General features: G+C 38.7%; 2 protein-coding genes across 17 annotated transcripts in view; one reads left to right on the forward strand and one right to left on the reverse strand.

Annotated features, from left to right (window-relative positions):
* The window catches only part of Usp13 (ubiquitin specific peptidase 13), a 105,628-nt gene extending 99,513 nt beyond the window's left edge, over positions 1 to 6,115 (forward strand). Inside the window, exon 21 of the mRNA XM_005330276.4 lies at positions 1,269 to 6,115. Within this exon, the coding sequence (XP_005330333.1) occupies positions 1,269 to 1,362 (94 nt within the window). The 3' untranslated portion in view covers positions 1,363 to 6,115. The remainder of the gene's footprint in view (positions 1 to 1,268) is intronic.
* Positions 6,116 to 17,101: 10,986 nt separating this feature from the next.
* The window catches only part of Pex5l (peroxisomal biogenesis factor 5 like), a 213,848-nt gene continuing 210,322 nt past the window's right edge, over positions 17,102 to 20,627 (reverse strand). For all 16 annotated transcript variants that reach the window (XM_021729811.3, XM_078043700.1, XM_040270118.2 and 13 more), the window contains one exon: positions 17,102 to 18,080. In XM_021729811.3, the coding sequence (XP_021585486.1) occupies positions 17,876 to 18,080 (205 nt within the window). In that variant the 3' untranslated portion in view covers positions 17,102 to 17,875. The remainder of the gene's footprint in view (positions 18,081 to 20,627) is intronic.

Consider the following 20,627-nt stretch of genomic DNA (forward strand, 5'->3'; position numbering starts at 1 on the left):
GGTGGGTTCCCAAAATAAAATGACATCCTGCAGTAGAATGCATGCCATATTTGGAACCCCCATAGGATCTCTGCATTTAGCCAACAAAATGAGAAAACCAAAATGCCGTATTTAATTTAAATTTTAGATAAATAATGAATAATTTTTTAGTATAAATATGTTTCAAAGAATGGCATGTTTCTCATATTACCTGGGACATACTTATATTAACAAATGATTTGTTGCTTATTTGGTGGGAGTTAGTGGAATAACCTGTGTTTGACCTGGTGACCCTGAACTTCCAGTGAACTTCCAGCAGCCCTGCATGGCTTCTCTACTTCTTTAGTAGGACTGTTAGGGGTGGAGAAGTGAGAGTGAAGCTGCTGCTCTCTTTAGAACTTCCTCCCCGGGTGCCCTTCCTCCAGTCCCTGCTGTGCCCCTGAGTGCCCTTCCTATCTTCTCAACTTGATTAATAAAAATCAACGTTGAGCACAGGGACAAGCATTTATAGTGAAATCTTTTTATTGCCAAGAATGACAATTTTTAAAAAAATGATTTTTAAAAAGGAAATATAATTTAAAAAGCCATAAAATTCATTGTTATTAATTTGTAAAATAAAAAAAATATGTGAAGAATGTGCACTTGGGAAGCCTAAAGACAGTCAGTGTCTGTGTTTTAATATATTTTTATTGGTCTCATTGGAGGATATACACATACTACATATATGTAAATGTGTGTATTTACAACTTCTGTAATATCTTAAAGTGTGTACAGAGCACATATAATTTTTAGACCTGCTTTTCTTATTTTATTGTGACCCCTATTACATGTTCATATTATATAGTGATTATTTCCTCACTTCACCAAATTTTCTTAGAAGAAATTTTAATGTAGTCATAATGGTTCACTGCATAGATATTTATCTCTGCTTCTTAGCTAGTTTTATACCTAAGACTGAAATAAACATTGTCATACACAATTCTTTCCCTCAGTATCTAAGTCTACCTATGGATTTCTGTGAAGTGATTTGTGGCATGAAGGGCCTAAAATATTTAGAGGATCCTGATAGATTTAGTAACTGCAGTTTGATTGAGCTTAAGAATCAGAAAGCAATAGTGATTCCCCAATAGGATTCTGTTCATTTTTACACAATAAATTGGACTTTGGTTATCTTACACATCTTGGTTATTTCAAGTACAATGCTCCATCTGATCATGTTATTTCTGTGAAATGCAAAGTGTTCTAAAACTGATATATATCCATCAACTATGTCTGTCTTTTGTTTTCAGATGGGTGATCTACAATGATCACAAAGTTTGTGCCTCAGAAAGGCCCCCAAAAGACCTGGGCTACCTGTACTTTTACCGCAGGATACCAAGCTAAACCTCACACATACGGATTGGCGAGAAGAAGCCATAACGCCTTTTTAATTTGCCAAAAAAAAAAAAAAAAAAGAAGAAAGAAAAAAATTGGGGACAAGCCAACATGAAGGAATACATGGGGGTGTTTATAGTTTATTTAAAGAGCACGATCATTTGGCACCTACTGAAATAGAATTGGGAAGAAATTTCTATTAGTGATGATACTCTATTGTAGATAGTTTTTATAAACATAGTTCAAGGAGAGGGTGATATAAACAAAGGTATTCATATTGCTGGTGTGGCACCTACCATCAGCACAACAAAAATGGGGATGTGCCCCCAGCCCTCTGTTTTGCTTTGGGGGTCAAGAGATAGTGGCCTCCAGAGAAATCAATCAATGAGGCCCATGGTGTGGCCTCACCTACAGTAAATAAAAAGCCCACGTTTTTGTTTCATACAGAAAATCAGCAACTGGGCTGGGCTTTACTTGTGGCATAGTCTTTTTCATTACGCACAATAATTTCTGACCTATCCATGTATAATAGAACATCCACAGTGAAAGATATTTTTAATTTAAATCATATCAAAATTCATAATAATGACTGTATGAATGTGTGTGAGAGTGAGCGAGAGTGTGTGACCTTTCTAGTCCACTAGGAAATCTGTGATGGGTTGGCTTTTGAAGGCTAAATAGTTGGTATTAAGCATATCTGGAAAAGGCAAGTTAATATTTTGACAAAACTATAACTCAGGAACAGTTAAAAAAAAATTAGTTCCCCACTTAGATTTTAAGGAGTAAAAAGGGCTGAGTTATCCCCTTTAAGTGTTGTCAAGAGAAATTCACTTGGGACTGTGACATTTGGTGGTATAATGCCACACGTCCACAGGAGCCTATGATCGTCCTTTGCCAAAGGTGGATGAATTCTCTTTTTCTTAGCAGCCCATTCCCCAAAAGGTGTAGTGTTTATTTTTAGTTAGAATAGCTACTCTCTTCTTACACCACGTGGCAATTCCTTGGAATCATGTTATACACCCCAGCGTTGTGTGTCATTCTCTCGTCTCTGAGCTCTTTGCTTGCCTCCCTGTCCATGCTTTTCTGGGGCCAGTCTTGTTTCTGCCCTGTTTGGTTTGTCACCTCGTGACTTGCCCTCGATGCTTATTGGCTATGACCGACAATGTGATACAAAGACATTTAATATGTCACTGTAAAAGGCCACCCTTTCTATTTTGGTTATTTAAGTATTTTAGGTGCAACCTGGGATTATATCAGAGTTTCTAATACAAATACAATGAGGAATAATTTTCCTACTGCTTTGTACCAAATCCCAGAGTCTCTGAAGTTTCTATTTCAGATTATTCAGTCAAATGAAGAAGGATTAATTGCTGTCCGCTTAACCTGTGTTTGTTCAAATTGATAGGATCTTTCTAGAAACTGTAGGAAAATAAAGCAGAACCAATTGGGGGAAATGAAGCACAGGCATGAGATTGGGATGTGTGATGAGTCTGGAGTAATCAGGATTGGTGGTGATCGGGCCCTGGCTCACAGGAGATCATTTATGCCCTGTGAGCGAAGGATGAGGGCTGGAGGCATATGGCCTTCAGACCTGGGTGCTGCTCTTGACGGTGTGGGCAAGGCCTTATCCTCCCTGTGCCTCACTCTCCTCATCCGCACAATAGTGTAGGACATCTGCCCTCTCTTTCTAGTCATGCTGTGGGGCTCTGATGAGATTTGAGCCTTCACAGGTAGAAGGTGTGGCCCACGGCCGGTCCGGTAGAGCATGCTCCCTGCCTGATGAGATTGGCAGAAGGGGGGAGCTCATGGTGCATTCTCTACTACACTGTGCCCAATGGTGTCACCTTCTGGTGTTGACTCGGAGGTCCTGAGCAGACCCATTCTCTTGCACAGGCCCCTGACTCTGGTGGAAATCCCCACACTAAGTAGCCTTACAAAATCCAGTGCCCTTTGGGCCAACTATTGTGAATAATGTCTCCAAATACTCATCAAAAATGACTTGTTTTCAATGATGTTGCAAAGCCAAAGGCCTTTTGGGAGCAGGAGGGGACAAATTTAGATTGCATTGTATACAAAGACAGCATGTGTATTTTGAACAAACTGAAAATTTTGTAATAAAATTTTCCAAAATTAATGGCATAAAATCTGTACTTAAGATTACAGGCTCTAAATTATTTGGTTTCCCTAGGTAGAAAACATCATTTAGCCCTTTGATGCCTAAAACATACTGTAAAGAAAGTGTACTACGGCTGCCTTTTTTCTGTCTCACGAAACAAAGGGCTATTTCTACAAGGCAAGGTTTTGTATATGTGCTATTCTTTATTTCTGATCTAGACTTGGAGAAAACTGGAGGAAACAATGGATTTCTTTCCTGTTTAAGAAAATGTATTTATATGTGTCTCTTAATATATATATATAAGCAGGTTCCCTGGAATAAAAGTCTGGAATGTGCTGCTTAGTATTACACATAGATGTAGACAAGATTATTTGTGATGGAAAACTGGAATAACGTGTGGGTTGTGTCAACTGATCAGCCTGTTAAGAGTCCTCTGTGTGAGGGTTGGTGGTATAATTGTGAAGTTCTCACTGTATGTAGGTGTCTATGCGAAAGACAACGCTTTCTTCCTGTAAATACCTTTTGATATCTTTGTGTAGAATCCCAATGAATGTGTCTTTGGAAAATATAATGTATCAAAATTTTTAATTTTGTCCATTGATCTAAACGCCCAAATAACTAATCAGAAATCCATTTTGGTTCAGAGTGGGATTTTTCTTTTAGAGTAAAAATATATACATATGCAGAGAAAACTATGGAAAGATTCATGCTTTAATGACATTTTACATCAATATTGCTTCAGTATTTTTGAAATGACCAGCCTGTTTTCTCAAACCTACAAGAGAATGTGCCTGCCATTTCCCCATTGCTTAAAAACTTTGGGCTCCCTGCATCATTTACCTGAGCCAGAGCCTTACCTGCAGTACACAGAGAAAACACCCAGGTTTGTATCCCAGCTTTGCTTCTACATCTGGTGGGACTGAGTCACTTGACCTCTCTGGGTCTTTGTCTTTTAAATGACTAGAAAAACTCAGAAGTCCCTTCCTGCCCTAACATCCTATTCTATTGTTATTTTCCTGTGGTCACTATCAGAATCAAACATGTGAAATGTGGGGATCACTTAGAGGTTTAGATGTTCAGTTTTTAGATTATTGCAATTTATACACCCCAATGTAAGACCTGTGTCATTTTTAGGGTTTACACCCCATCTCTATTGCTGCTCTACTCTCCTTTGTCTGGTAACCAACTCATTTTTTTCCCCACTCTGGAAATTCAGAACATTCTAGTCTGTGAGGTACTTTGCTATCATCCCTCTCAAAAACGAAAACAATCCATTCAAAACACCACCTTGGAAGAGCACCAGAATGACCTTTGGTTAAGTCCATAACATTTGCAGAATATTTTAAACTTCTGATTTGGTTATAGATCACTATGATCTCCATATGGGTGCTGGAAAAGGTGTCTGTCCAAGAAGGAATGTCATTTGCCTCATACAGGCATTCCTGCTGCTAAATCTCAGAGTTCAGACTGTCTGTGGGGAGACGGCTGGGACCACCGGCAGGACCAGGGGATGAGATTAGATGAGCATGTGATTTTTTTATCCTTTAGGTAAAAAAGCCCAGGCCACAGAAGGTTCTGAACTCCTCTGTTGGTGTGTACAATTGTCTACACAGTATCATAGAGATTTTCTACTCAACAAATTGTCCTGAAAGAGTTTGCATGAAATTGTCTAGATCTGTGCTTTTCATTCAGCACGGTACCCACATATGGCAAGTGACCCTTGGAATTTGGCCTGTCCAAATTGAGATCATGCTGTGTACATAAAGTGCAGCGCCAGATCTTGAAGGCTTCATACCAGAAAAAGAATATAAACATTTCATCAATAGTTTATATTGATTACAAATATTATGTTGAATATATTGATTATATGAAATATTAAAATTAATGTCAACAATTTTAATCTGTTTTTAATGTGTCTAGTGAAAAAATTTTAAATTAGATGTATGTTGCAATGTTGCTATTCTGTTAGTGCTGCTCTAAACTCCCATGGTGTGAAATAAGCAATGCCATACCATAGGTAGGAAGGTAATTCTGCAGAGCATCCAAATAGAAGTGACACAAATATTTTTGCTGGAGTCAGAAGCACTGTGGGGGCACAGATCATCTTCCAGAAAGCAGATTTTCCTCCCAAACACACACACACACACACACACACACACACACACACACACACACACGAGCCCCAAACTGCCTTCTTTCAGCTTTGTCTAGGAGCTTCTACCTTTGCACTTACTTTTCTAGCATCTTCCAGGTGCCAAGGATGTTGGCCACATGAGGGTGTTGGGCATCGTGGTTTCACTTTAGGCAACATTCTCTTGTGGTTCCCCCCTTCCCGCCCCCTCCCCCCCCAGGTCTTGTTGAGTCTGTTCAAAGCTGGGCGTGGTGAAATGCTGTGCTAACCTTGCCGCTCTGGATGTGCTGTTTCTCTTGGCTTGGGCAGAGGCTGAACCTGTGGCCTGTGCCCACTTGCCCAGCAGGTTTTGATGTTGGTTGCTGAAAGAGTTTTTATTTATTTTATTTTGCACTGGGCACAGTTGTTGTTTAAACTATCTCAAATGTTTTGGGAGAGTATATGCCTGTGATGAAAAGAGATGGATGATTTATTGCTTCGATTGTTTTAAATTAAAAGCTATTCTCACAATCTGAGGTCTCTTCATGGCTCTTGTCTTTTTTTTTTCTTTTCTTTTCTTTTGAAAAATGCCAAGTAAACTGATTTTGCCACTGGAGACAATGACTAACTTCATTTCTTTCTCAGATTTCTCGGTGTGGACAGGTAGCTTGAGTGGCTGCTTGGTCCCCACCCAAGGTGGGACATTAGTGATGGCACACTGTAGGAGGGAGGGGCTGGGAGGGAGGGGTCTGAGGTCTTTAAATCTTTCCCTGCTGGATGCTAAGTCACTTAGGGAAGTAATGGGACAGACCTTTCTTTGGGTTCTTGACTCTCAGTTGTATAGTGGTCTCTGTAAGGCAGGTAAGAGAAGAATGGACATGTATTATATCAAGAGACTTCAGCATTTCTATGACACCACATTTCTAGAGTATATGGGTTTCTTATTGCTGCTGTGACACAATACCACAAACTTACCGACTTACAACAATACATTTATTAAGTTAGAAGTCTGAAAATGGCTTATGGGAATAAAAATCAAGGTTATCAGCAAGAAAGCTGCAGGAAGACTCTATTCCTCCATTCCTGCTTTTTCCAGCTTTGACAGGCTGTCTGCATTCCCTAGCCCATCGCCTCCTAGCAGATTGGCATCTGCCCAGCCTCTGCTTCCATTGTCATGCCTCCTTCCAATGACTCTCTCACCTCCTTCTTATAATGACCATTACATTGGGCCTACTCAGATAATTCAGAATCCTCTTTCCATATCAAGACCCTCAGTCACATCTGCAGAGTTGCTTTTACCATGAAAGGTAACATATTCACAAGGCTTGGGGATTAGAATGTGGAATTGGGTGGGGGCATTATTTGGCCTAACACATAGGGCATGCTGTTTAAAAGTACTTCTATTTACTGGGCACGGTGGTACATACCTGAAAGCCCAGGGCCTACGGAAGCTGAGGCAGAAAGATTGCAAGTTTGAGGTCAGTTTGACTTTGGTAAGCACTTAATATCTAGAAATGCAGTCTTCTTACCTGTGCAATGAGCATAACAATACTGAGATGAGTTATGTAAGAAATCTGGCACTTTGGTAGACTCAGAGCATTTTTTACATCACCATCTTATTCTATCTAGCATTTGTACTCTAAGGAGGTTTTGATCCCTTGTTTCAGTCTAAAAAATTTTTTTTTAAATCAAAATATACCAACATTGATGACAAAAGTACTTTTCTGGAGATTATTCCATTAAGTCAACGGATTCATTATATACCATGGTTCAAATTCAACAAATAGCAAACATCTATGTTGTAAACAAACCAGATAAGGTCCTTTCCCTTGTCAAATTTATTTTCTAGCAGGGAGAGACAGATGTCAACATAAGAAGTGAGTATAGATCATATAACATTATAGGATCTTGACTGCTATGGAGAAGAGAAACCACAGATCGGGGTTAGAGGGTAGATTTCAGTATAAATAAGTTACTAGGGAAAGTCATCCTTTCTAGGTAACATCTGAAACAAGACTCCAATGAAGTTGTATCATTCTGGTAGATACTTGGGGGAAAAGAATGTAGTTGGGAAAGGGTCTAGCTGGTGCAGAGGCCCCACAGTGGCAGCACATTTGATATGTCAGATGAGCATCAAAGGCACCAGCATGGCTGGAGGGAAGGGGAGTCTGGACAGGAAGTCAAAAAGGGGCCCAACAGGCAATTGAGGGCTTTACTGTAGAGTACAATGGGGAACATTGTAGGGTCTTGATCAGAGCACTGACCTGGTCTAACTGAAGTTTTAATAATGCTCTTTGTTTAGACCAGATGTTAGGAGGGCAAGGGTTGATGCAGGGGCTACTGTGGTAAGCCAGGTGAGAAGATGGTAGCTCAGATGGGGGTGTTAGCAGTGGAGGCAGTGAGAGTGGTGAGATTCTGGATGCATTTGAAGGTAAGACCAGCAGGACTTCCTGATGCATAGGACATGAGGATGAGAGAATAAGAATAGCTAAAGCTGACCCCAAAGTTTTTGTCAATCAAATAGGAGAAGGAAGGGTTGTCAAAGTTGGGATGCTAGTGGTGGAGAAAGATGATCGGGAGTCCTATTTGGGCTGTATAGAGTGAAATAAATGCCTGTGAGACCTCCGTGGTTGATGTTGAGTAGGAAGATGGATACACAACTCAGAATTTTGGAGAAGTGTTCTAGACTGAAGGTAAAAATTTGGGAGTGGTTGACATTTAGATGGTAGTTGAAACAATGAGGCAGGTGCAGTCACTAGTGGAGGGAGACAAGAAGTAGAAGAGATGGAGACACTGAGCCCTGGGCTACTTCTGCATAAGAAGTCGGGGAGCAGACCAGCCTGCAGGGGAGACTGACAGGAGCAAGTGCCAAGGGAGAAGAAAACCAAGAGAATGGTGCCTGGAGTAGAAGCTAAGGGAAGCAAGGGTCTTGCAGAGTCGAGAACAATCAACTGATAACAACTGTGATAGGTTAAGTAAGATGAAGACTGAGGATCCGCTGTGAGACTGATAAACCTGGAGGGCATCAAGATCTCTGTGGGAACAGTTTTGGTGAAGGGTGAAAGGAGAAGGTTGAAGAGAGAAGGAAGGAGGGGAATTTCAAGTGATAAATGCCTGTAGCTCCTGAGGGTTTCTGCTACACGGAAAAGCAAAGAAGCAGATAATGAACGACAGGGGAGGTAGCATGGGATCAAGAAAAGATTTTTGTTTTTTAAATGTGAGAAAAAAAGATGGACAAATGGAAAACAAACTATTGAAGATGACAAAAGAGAGATGGAAGGATTTCTGGCCTGATAGTCTTGAGCAGTAAGAGGGATGGTATCTGGTGCCAAAGTGGAGAGTTGATTTAGCCAGGGGTAAGGAAGTGGGAAGAGGGCAGAGACCAACCGTGAGTCTGGGGCCCTCTCCTCCCTGCTCTAATTTCTCTGTGAAATAGGAAGCCAGGTCATCAGGGGAGAAGTGATGGGGGAGTTTGGAAATTTGAAGAGAGGAGAAGGTGTGAAACAATATTTAAAAGTTGAACTATTTTTAAGCTTTTACATTTTTTTCTATTTTAATGCAATTAGTTTAATTGGTGTTAATTCTGAAAATTCTATGAGATTAGTGGAAGTCATCCATGAGTTTTGGGCCCTCGTCTCAGTTTCACTATTATAATTTTTGCTAGTGTGAGTCTTCTTTTGCAGCTATCATTTTCTTTCTTTCTTTCTTTCTTTCTTTCTTTCTTTCTTTCTTTCTTTCTTTCTTTCTTTCTTTCTTTTAAAGATTTGTAGATTTAATTAAGGAGTATGTTTTACACACATATAGTTAAGGAATATGTTTTATATACATGTATATGCATAATTCTGCACAAACATTGGATCTGTAATAACTCACTTCATGAGTGGATCCCAAACTTTGAAGGATGAGTACAGACAACCCCATCTCCAAAAAATTGAATTTTTGGAGGTACTGAGGTAGACTTTCCTTCAGATGGCATATAATACGTAACTCGCAAAACGTTACTTTTTATGCTTTTGACAAAGAAACCTAAAAAAATCTATTAAGGTAATCTTACCTAACATTTGTGCATAGTTCTCTTTTTTCTTCATATCAACTCAAACTAGGTGAATAATTTTTAAAAATGTATAACAGAATAAGTCTTTTATTTTTATTTATATTTTCTTTTTTTATTTATATATGACAGTGGAATGCACTACAATTCTTATTACATATATAGAGCACAATATCTCATATCTCTGGTTGTACACACAATATGTTCACATCAATTCATGTCTTCATACACATGGGGCCCAGTTTTGCCAGGTGAAAATTTGCAAATCTAAATTTTGTCAAGAAAATTTTTTTCTTTTGTCCATTTTTAATCAATAGCAAATTTTACTATGAGCAATGTTAGCTTTTCTCTTAGCTACTTCTCTCAAGTCTTTTTTTTTCCTGGCAAATTTTTAGTATTAGATGTGAATTTTAGTCAGTTTTTAATATGGGAGTTTTTTTTAAAATCTTGAACCATTTTTGTCTGAATTGCAATATTATTAACCACCATGAACTGGATAAAATTAACAGGAAAAAAAAAGGAACATGGGTGCCTATTGGGGTTAAATGACAGAATAGAAACATTCTGTTCCAGGACTTTGGCATGTGGCACATTTCAGTAAATACTAGTTCCCTGTCTGTTTCTCTTTCAAAGTACTTGGGCAGGAAGGCTCATCTCTACCCATATCAACTTGGGTAAGTAAACTGAAGTTTGGGCCTACTAAGAATCAATAGTCTAGATCTACAGGAAAAATACTAGAATTAGTCATCAGTTTCCAAAATTCTGATACATGAATCTAATTACCAGATGCTGTGGCATGGGGGGTGGGTGGGAGAACTGGGTTTGATCCCCAGCACTGTAAAAGAAAACAAACAAACCACAAAAAGCCCCAAATACCAGGAAGCATTATTTATTATTTATTATGCTTCTAAGATTTTTGTGAGCCGTAAAATGTGTATTGCTTTAAGGATACTTGTAAAGAATTACAAAGAATTCTTCAAACCTTGGGCTGCTTCTTACATACACATGAAGAGAAGGAGCTATTTCAGGAAATTAATATAATTCACATTTAAGAAGTGGAGGTCAGAGACATGAGAGAGGCTTGAGTTATCATAGGGGTGAGAGAAAGCCCTCAATTCACTACTAGAGAAAGCAATTTGACTTTATATAGCCCAGCAGTGAGTCAGGAAGGAAAAAGCACAACTTGATTTTAAAGAGAAAAAGATGGAATGCCACCAATGTCAAGTGCTGCCAGTGATCAAAAGAGGGGACATTAAAAGAGAGAGAAAGGGGTGTTCCAACCCCTGCTTCCACCACTCTCTTCACCAGAGCCCAAGGCTCCCTCCATCACTAACCTGGCTGGTGGAGGATTTCATTTGTAAACATCCGGGGAACAGAAACTAGTCGTGTAATTGCCATCTCTCTTCTCCTTGGGGACAACTCTGCCCTTTACTGTGCTCTGGGAAGCCCCTGTCCCACTCCACCCTGATCTCACACCCCACTGCTAACTCCCAAGGTCTCCCAGGGCTTCCCTGCTCACACCCCCTGCATCTTGACTGCACACCAAGCTCATTCCTGCCTCTGCATCTCAGACCAGCTATTGGATCTGCCAGGAATGTTGTCTCCAGCTTCATTTGTCTGTGTCCTTGTTCAAATCTCAGCCCAATGTCACCTAAAAGAAAAACTTTTCTAACAACCCATAGATGAGGGAGCTTCTGCCCACTCATATACCTCATTTGCCCTGTTCTACCATGGGGCAGTGCAGGCATTCTTGTTTGTTAAAGTATTTGCAGGTCTCTTTACACAGAAATCTCTCTCTCTGTTTTTAAAGAAAGATTGATTTTGTTTCTTTACCATTGTATCTCACACCTAGAATAGTGCCTGCTTAGAGTCTCTACCCAATTATTGACTGACTTCCCCCCAAGAAAGACCCTAAAGTGAAATACATTTTGATACTTTTATTCTAAAAAGGTCACAAATTTTAATTTCAGGTTAAATAGTATTTTAGTCTTAAAAAATTAACAAAGGAGGAAGGTTTCAAAGTTTTGTTGCATATCTAAAAATGCATTCCTGATTTCCAGATATCTCATGCAAGATCATATGCAGCGATAGTCAATAAAAGAACCTTTTAGCCAGTAGTACAAATTGGATTCTATTCAATTCTAAGCAATTCTGATCTCCAAATTCCATTTTGAAAGATTCCTGAAAAGACCTTGAAGCCACAGACAAAGTTTATTGGAAAACATAGTTTAAAACTGCACAAATATAAATACAATTTAATAATGTGAAAAAGGGAAGGCATGCTTCCAATAATAGTATAAAAATACTACCTTAATATTTTGGTACTTTGCAAATAATAAGCCATATGAGTAAATTAAACACATCGGTATAAGAGGTTATTTTTACAGTAGTAATTTTATTTCAAAAAGCAATGCAGAGAAAGACCAAGATGAAGACTTCATACCTAACAGAGTTGTGCTATGATACATATTATTTCACTAAATCACAGATACAGTATCATGTAGTATGCCAATAACTTTTAAATTCCCCTTGTCATTAATTTACTATAGATCATTTAATTTGGGTTGGTGTTAATTTAGAAACTCAATGTAAACATTTAAAGTTATTTTTCTTCTGTGTCGTTTAATTCAGCTTGAAAATGAAATTCTAAGATTTTAAACATTATTGAGTATGATGAGGAAGCATCACAGAATTTGTCTAAAACAATGTTTTTAGATTAGACTAGATATGCAATAGTCATAGATATACAAAATATATAGAAATGTCTCTTCTAAATAGTTAATAAATGCTTGTTATAGTTTGTAAAAAGTTTACTAAATTAATCAGTTTTTTTCAACCAATGTAAACAAATTTGGGCAATGAAAATGGAGGGTTTGGGTTAGATGATATACGGAGAAAATGAAATAAAGTTGATAAAATCTAGGTTTGCTGTATTTCCTTGCTACTGGTAACATAGTCAATCGTGAACTCATTTTTCACATGGAACATTCCTTTTATGATATCCATGCAAAAATATCATATATATCAGTGAAAATACCAGATGTGCAAATGACCTGTGTGTGCCTCTTTGTCCTTTTCATATCACACCACTTCCCTCACCAAAAAATTTGAAGGAAAAAAAAAAAACCAAAAACTAAAAGAAAACTATGCAGATTTATCATTTAGAAAAGAATTGTTTCACTTTTTTTTTTCCAAATCTTGATATTATTTCAAGGCAGGTTTTCTAAGTGTCCCACTGAGTGACACTCTGCAACATTGCGAGTTTAGTTCTCTTGCAGAGAAGGTTCTGAGGAAACGGTTGTGAGATAGGGACACTGGTTTCCAGAGTGTGTTATTTTGGATTTCTGCAGAGGTTGCAGGCATTGGAAACTTGGTAAGGCAAAATGCCATGTGAGAGGTTGTTGAGCTTCACACTTTGATATTTGTTTCCCTTTTAACTGTTCAGTGCCTCCTGCCATGGTCTTTGCTCTGTATGTGTGGGATTTGGTCTTTGAGCTTGCATGTGTCAGGGGGATATCAGAGAATGATGTGGGTAACAAAGCTCTTACTAACATAAGACTCCATTGTCTTACTGAGCTTTTTTCTCTACTTCTGGTCTCTTTTCAAATAGGGGTTACAGACAATGGCAGAGAGTGAGAAGATTTCAGAGTCGATTCTCAGTGACTGTGAAATCACTGCTTCACTCCCAAACTTCCATGCTTTCAGATCTATTGGTCAAATCCGTTCTCAAGGGACAGGGGCCCAGGTAGCTCACCTACCATACACATAGGGCTATGTCAGAACAAAGCTGATACTCTACACATCTCATGTGACACTGTGTCATTTCTAAAGTGACATTTATGGAAATTAAGGCCCTATGTCCACTTTGCCTTATGATGATTTTCATGTGTCTGAGCATTTTTCTAACTTCCCTGCATTACTTAAAATGCCAGTTTTTCTAATTTTCTGAAACTTAAAATATTTAAAAAATAAATTTTAAAGAATTTAGAGCCCAAACCTTTATGTAATGATGTAATGAACACGATTTAATTGAATAGCTTGCAGACACATGGATTTGTTCCAATTTGGTTCTGTTGTGCCCCAACTGGCTGTTAAGAGAAGCATTTGGATGTCTGCACCCAGATTCCTCAGAGCTTTAATTTGGCACCAGCTGCAACATTGCACAAAACAGACATGTGAATATCTGTCAAGTTCAATGTGATTGTATGAAATCAATCTCAGGGATAGGATAAAAGCCAAAAAAAAAAAAAAAAACCTGAAACACAAATTTCATGAAATTTCTCTCTTGTTCAGGAGCAAGGAAAAATAAGCTAACCTATGAGACTTAATCATGCATGGTGTAAATTTACATTCAGTAAAGTTATCTTGCATGCTTTGGTTAATATTTGAGTAGGCAGATTTGTAAGTACTAATGCATGCGATATTTTTGTACCTGAGGTTATATGATTTGCTTTTTAAAAATTGCCTTTTTACAAACTTTTGCCAGAGTTCATCTCTGAACACTCAAAAAATATATATATGTATCTGCTTCTTAGTTCAAAACAGTTTAATTTCAACCAGTTCTGCAAATACTGAGACAAGAGGGAAACTGTACAGCAAAATCTGAACAGGAAATGAATTTGAAATTGTTTTACAAAGTTGAAATTATGAGGGTGGCTGTTTATTAATTTCTAAAACAAGTGGGCTCAAAAGATGGCACATGAATTAACCCTTCAGAACACCCTGCTTCCAGTATGCACCTAGAAGCATTTCAAGGTGGAGAAGAGTCACCGCCACCATCAAAATAACAAAAAGTACAGACCAGTCTCTTGGAACTGATTCAGGAACAAATGAGGAAGGGACACAAAATGACTATCTTGCTTTATTTCCTCAAGGAGCCCCAAGTGGTACTAGCTATTACGGTGTTCAAATGTTGCTTGTGTGGCAAGAACACACCAGAGAGATTTATCTATGTAAAAATGTAGACGTGGGCCCAAGATTGAACACAATAGGCCTCTTAACGTGAAAGAGGAATAAACTCCTGAAAGCGAACATGTTCTGGACTCTTGTACTCAGTTGTGCGTCACGCCTTTGCCATCGTGGTAGAAACCCAGACTGGCTGAAAAGGCACATTTCATAGTTCTCCATTAAAGTTCCCTGGGGATAAGATCTGCCTTTCTTCCAAGAGCTTGTGTAGTGCTCTTGAGAGAAAGAACAGAACCAGAATCGCTGCAGTTGGCTCAGTTAGAGGACCCTTTGCTCTTCCTCTTTCGGTCCCCTGCCTCTTTTTCCCAGTTGAGATCAGCAGCCATAGAGATCGTCTGCAGGAAATGGTCGTACTTTGAAACTTAGCAGAGATTGCTGGGTCTCTCTGCCTTTGCATTCCATTTCCTGGTACAGTCAGTCTCTGAAAGTCATCTCTATGCCACTGAGTGGCCATTGTAGTAAATGGGTGCCATCCTCCAGGGCTCTTAGCCATTGCTCATTGATTAAAAAAAGCAGCAGCCTCAGAAGGGAACCAAGGGCATCCTATTCTTTCAAAATGGAAATAGTAATTTAAGTGACAATTTCCTGCCATAAAGATGATGCCCCAAACTGTTGTCTTAAAAAAAAAGTATATACCAAGAAATATATGCTATATGTAATAAAGAGTATTCTAAAATATTGCAAACTTAATTTTTGGTGGTGTTTTATTTCCATAAATTTTCACTTGCTTTTTAGTAATGGTTTTTACTTGATTTTTGAAAAATGCAACTCTTGTTCTGGTGGACAATAGTAGATAGGCTGGCATTAAATCCCACCAAATATTTTGAAAATTGCTAAATAATGGTAGGAATGGAAAATTATCATCTCTCCGCTATAACAACTCCCTGGACTTTGAAGTAATTTTGTTTTCCAATAGCAAAATATAATTTGGGCCATGAAATTTGTCCCCACCTAGCAACAATCAAATTAATCCCCAAAACCCTGCATTTGCTTTACTTTCGGGTTTTAAATGGTTACTGATATCTTGTACACACTGCAAGCAAGACTGAGAGCCAAGCACATCATTAGCATTGCAAATTCAGTTGCAGCTGAGAGTATAGAATGGCATCAAAAGCAGAACAACTGTAAAGTTTGCTTTGAATCCTTGTTCTGAGGCTCCTAATGCACGCTGATGGATTCAAGTCAGCTGACCAGTGGGGGAGTGCACAGAGATCCTGAGGAGGAAGGAGTAACAGAGATTGGAGACTGCTCTACCAGGAAGGCAGCTACCATAGGTTAGAGGTCAGCCCCAAGGGTCCTTCTCAGACCGAATTAATAATTTCTCAAATTCTAAAGAATGCCATTCTTGAAAATATTTTTGAGATTTATTTGCTGCTCAGACTGTAGAGAAACAAAGGCCAAGACTGGGCTGTCACTTCTGCCCAAAGGTGGATGCTGAATGCCTCTGCTTCCTGTTGCCCAGCTGAAGCCAGACCCACTTGAACTTTGACAATGAATTGCAAAACCTGGCCCTCCCCATGGTGCCCTGCCTCTACACCTCAAGGACTTCTGGTTTCATGCTAACCTGAGGCCCCTCACAACTCAGGGACTCCAAGGGGACACAGAAGGTTCATACTTGAGCCCTGAGTCCACTCTCCTCCCAGTATGTGGGCACATTTCCCTCTCAGCTGAAGCTTGTTTTCCAATTAAACTGTTTTGACCCCAATTCTCTCTTGATAATTATTGTCATGAGTGGAATGAGCTACTACCATCCCAAACAAACCCATGAAGAAAAACTTGAGATCAGACTATCTTGAAGGAGTTTCTGGAGGAAGGAAGGAGACAAGGTGAAGAACAATAGGAAAATTCACTAGAACTGGACCTGGGTAAAGTGATATTTTGGTTAGCATTTTGCAAATTTTTTTTCCTAATTATTTAAAAAATGTATCTATCAAAATAATTATCAAGCCTCAAATACACACAAAATACTCTGAAGAACTAAGTGGAAGGTAACCAATTAAATAAAACACTACTGCCAATAGAAAATTCCTGAAACTTGCTAAACGTTTAAAATAAGAGCCAAAGGGCCATGCATCTTTCATATGAAACGGCTGACATTCAGTGAGGTTCAGTTAAAAAATGTTGATCTTCCATTACAGTGCAAGGAGGTGAAGAGTGCAGATCACCATGGAACGAAGGAAATGCATCCTTTTTAGGAAAAATGTATTATCACTCTTAAGAAATACCATTTAATAGGAATAGTTTAAAAGGAATTTTGTTATGCAGGGCAGTTAGAAAGCTAGTAAAATATGACACTTAAGCAAGTTAATGCAAACTCAATAGGAATCACGATATCATCACTTGATAGCTTTCCTCCTGCAGAGAATGCATGAAGAGACACAATCTGGTCTCCAAGTTCATACAGTCCCAGAAAGCATGTGAATAAGATCTGTGTTTGCACATTTAACCCTATGTCAGGTCTGCTTTAAGAAAAAACACTCCTTTGAAACCCTACACTATGAAAAACTATTTTCCAGAAATTATTTATTTGGTCCGTTGATCTTAACAACTCTGAGTTCCCAAATCTTTCCCCCCCCAAGTTAAAAATTGGAGCAACGAAACCAAACTCCAGCAAGGCATACATAAGATATTAAAGTGCATATATACAATCCCAGAAAAGTTTTGATTGGGAACAGCAAAAATTTCTAGTGCAAAAACTGCTTTTGCCAGCAAAGCTCCCTCTCTGGAAACAGGGCTACAGTAAAAGTTAAAACTGGAACAGGTTTAAGCAATGCCTGTCTTTAGTCGAGTTAATATATGTGCATGCACCAATGGCCCAAACTATGTTCAGTCTTGCAAAAGGGGGAATTTCAGGGGACAATTTAGGAACAGTCAGAATTCCCTGATCTGAGGCAGTGCTTTCTTCATGGGTCCTGTGAACATCTTCCTCAGATGGGCTGGCAGCTGCAACTGGGGACCCCACCAAACAGGATTTGCAATATACTTGCAACTTGTGAAGAGTACACGTAGTTTACTTTATCTTGGTTTGTCTTTAGTCTCTCAATTCTTCTTTGGAACCTGACCTTGACTCTATATACAACATTTTGTGCTTTTGGATCTGAACAGAGGCTGGGCATTGTCTGTAGGCATTAATTCCCTTGGGTTATGTGACCATGGCCTTTTGAATATCTGATTTATCCTTTCAGAAATTCATAATAAAATAGTTTTTCATTTCTCAGTACAATAACACGGGTGAGGAATTATTATTCTTTATTTTTGTTTGTTTGTCTGTTTGTTTCCTTCAAGGATCCAAGTTGAAAGCTCTTAGGAGGACATCCAGGTCGCCGAGATTAGCTGCCTGGAAGAGCTCTGGTTGGTCCATCAGAGACAGTGCAATTCTGAGGGCAGCCCAGATATTCCCAGAGATGGCGGGATGAGGAACTTGCTGTTGATTCCTGCTCTTTCTTTGCAAACTGAGGGCAGTGAGAAAATTGCTGACCGCTTCTCTAAGAGGGCAGAAAAACAGACATTTTAAAATGCAACAAATTTCAGAGTTTGCAAACTTAAAAAAAAAAAAAGATTGAGTTATTTTAAATTCAATCATCTCTCTGTAGAATTTTGGATGATCAGATGAACAACTCTCTGATTCTCTCATTAATGTTTTCTGAACAATAATGGCTAAATATAGTGGAATCACAAAGAAGAAAGAGAAGCAAGTTTCATTTACAAATGCCACTTGGGAAAGAAAGAAGAATAAAACCCTGGCTAACTCGTTACTGAATTTGATTTTCTCCTACTCCAGGAATGGTTTGAAGATTTAATCTATTTGCAGATGGGATTTATATTACTAAATTTTAAGAGGAAAAATATGGCTTTACTCAGAAACAAAGTGGTTTAATCTTTCCTGTTTGTGCTAGAAATATGGAACACAGGTAGGGTGAAATTGACTTGATTAGCAGAACACCTGGGCTTATGACCTAATTATTCAGCTCCAGACAAATTTCTCATTTTCCCTTGAAGTTCAGTTTCCCTCCGTGTGTCATCAAGAGAATAAAAGTCATTTTAGAATTTTGTCCTGGGCTGCAGTTGAATCAATGTATACAAAACCTTTTTATTATTAAGATCAATAGTTCTCAAAGTATGGAATGGGGTGCCTAGGGTTTCAATGAGGTCAAAATTATTTTCTTAATAAAACTCAGATGTGCTAGGTGTATTGGTACATGCCTGTAATACCAGTAACTTGGGAGGCTGATGTAGGAGGATCATGAGTTTGAGGCCAGTCTTAATAATACAGTGAGGCTCTAAGAAACTTAGTGAGACTCTGTCTCAAAATAAAAATAAATAAATAAATAAAGGGCTGGGGATGTGGCTCAGGGGTAAAGTACTGACAAGAAACACACAAACTGAGATGTTATTTGACCTTTTTACTTCCATTTTCTCAAATGCACAGAGGTGGAATTTTCCTGAGACTACATGAGGTGTGTTGTCCCAACAGACTGAATGCAGAAGTCAGTCAGTCAGTCTGTCTTCTAGTAAGCAAGTTATTAAAGAAATTTGCAGAAATGTAAAACACTGCCATTATTTTCTCTGACCATAGTTTAATTTTGGAAAATAATTATTTTCTTGTGAAATAAATTATTTATGTTAACATGATGACTTGCTATTTTTACTTTTTAAAAAACATTATTTATTTGTTTTTGGTACTGAGAATGGAACCCTGGGGCATTCAACCACTGAGCCACATCCCCAACTCTTTTTTTTTTTTTATAAAAGTTTTATTTAGATCTGCATTTGCAAATAAAATCATTTTTAAAATTTAAAAATATTTATTTTATTTTATTTTGCTTAGAGCCTGGCTAAGTTGCTGAGGCTGGCTTTGAACTTGTGCTCCTCCTGCCTTAGCCTCCTAATTCACTGGGATTACCAGCAAGCATGGGGATTTGTTATTTTCAAATGAATCTTTAAAAAACTTCATTTTGATTTATAAAATGGTAAATACTGATAGATATAGCTACATAAATAAAAGCCCGTTGGGATTCTCAGTAATTGTTAAAAGCTTAAAGGGACCGTTAGGATAGGAATATTGAGAATAGCTGAGCTAGATGCCATCCAATCCAAGACTGCGCTGGTACCAGGTCTGCCTCCTGTTCTGCCCTCTGCAGCGGCCCTCTGTCACTCCAACCTTGTATTATGTGTTTGACAAACTAACTGTTGCTGAGAGTAAGCATGCCGTTTTAATTTATATTTGCTTTACTCTTCTCAGAATCTTTTCACAGACTTGATTTTACTTAATCCTGGAAGGTGGCTATTGAACATCTGGGAAGATCCCTTGAAAGTGTGACTGGATTTCTAATTCCAAAGCACATGGCCTAGGCACTAGACTCATCTACATTGTTGGGTTCGCCTGAGTAAAAGGCCACTGGGAAATGGAGTTGTATGCAGTCACCTGGGTGATCCAATGGAGTGGGTGTCCTAACCACCTCTCCTCTGGGCCCTTGGGCTCAAGAAGAGGATCTGTAAATGGGTGGGTATGGGGAGGCCCCTTCTGGTCCCTCTTCCCAGGGTGGCAGCTCTAATGATACATCTCCCAATCCCAGATCTGTAAGAGCCTGTAGGGAGGAAGATCCAGAGCCCTCATTTATCAGCTGCTCTAGTCTCTCGTCTGTGGCTTTCTGTTCAGAGGGATTTGGAGAGTGACAGAAGAATAATTTACTAAGCTCATCAAGCCACTCCAGGTGTTTTCGTAAAGATAGTCTAAGCCTGTTCCTTAACTTGTGAGCTCAGAGTCCTTTGGGGAGACTCTGACTATTGCACATGTATCTGTATGAATAGCTTTCCAATGCTCCCAGATACCCGTGTGAATAATTCCAATTGTCTGTGGATACTGTCACCTTCAACAAAAGCTCCTTCATTTAAAAGCATTACTCACTTTATAGTATCTTTCCCTCATTATACTAGTACTAAAAATACTACTCTCGAAGGGGATGGTTTCTTTTTTTATTAAAAAAGGGCCCTCCAGCAGAATAAAATAGACATTATTATTGCTGTATGTA

Source organism: Ictidomys tridecemlineatus, chromosome 3 (assembly GCF_052094955.1).
Source record: "Ictidomys tridecemlineatus isolate mIctTri1 chromosome 3, mIctTri1.hap1, whole genome shotgun sequence".
NCBI classification, from domain to species: domain Eukaryota; kingdom Metazoa; phylum Chordata; class Mammalia; order Rodentia; family Sciuridae; genus Ictidomys; species Ictidomys tridecemlineatus.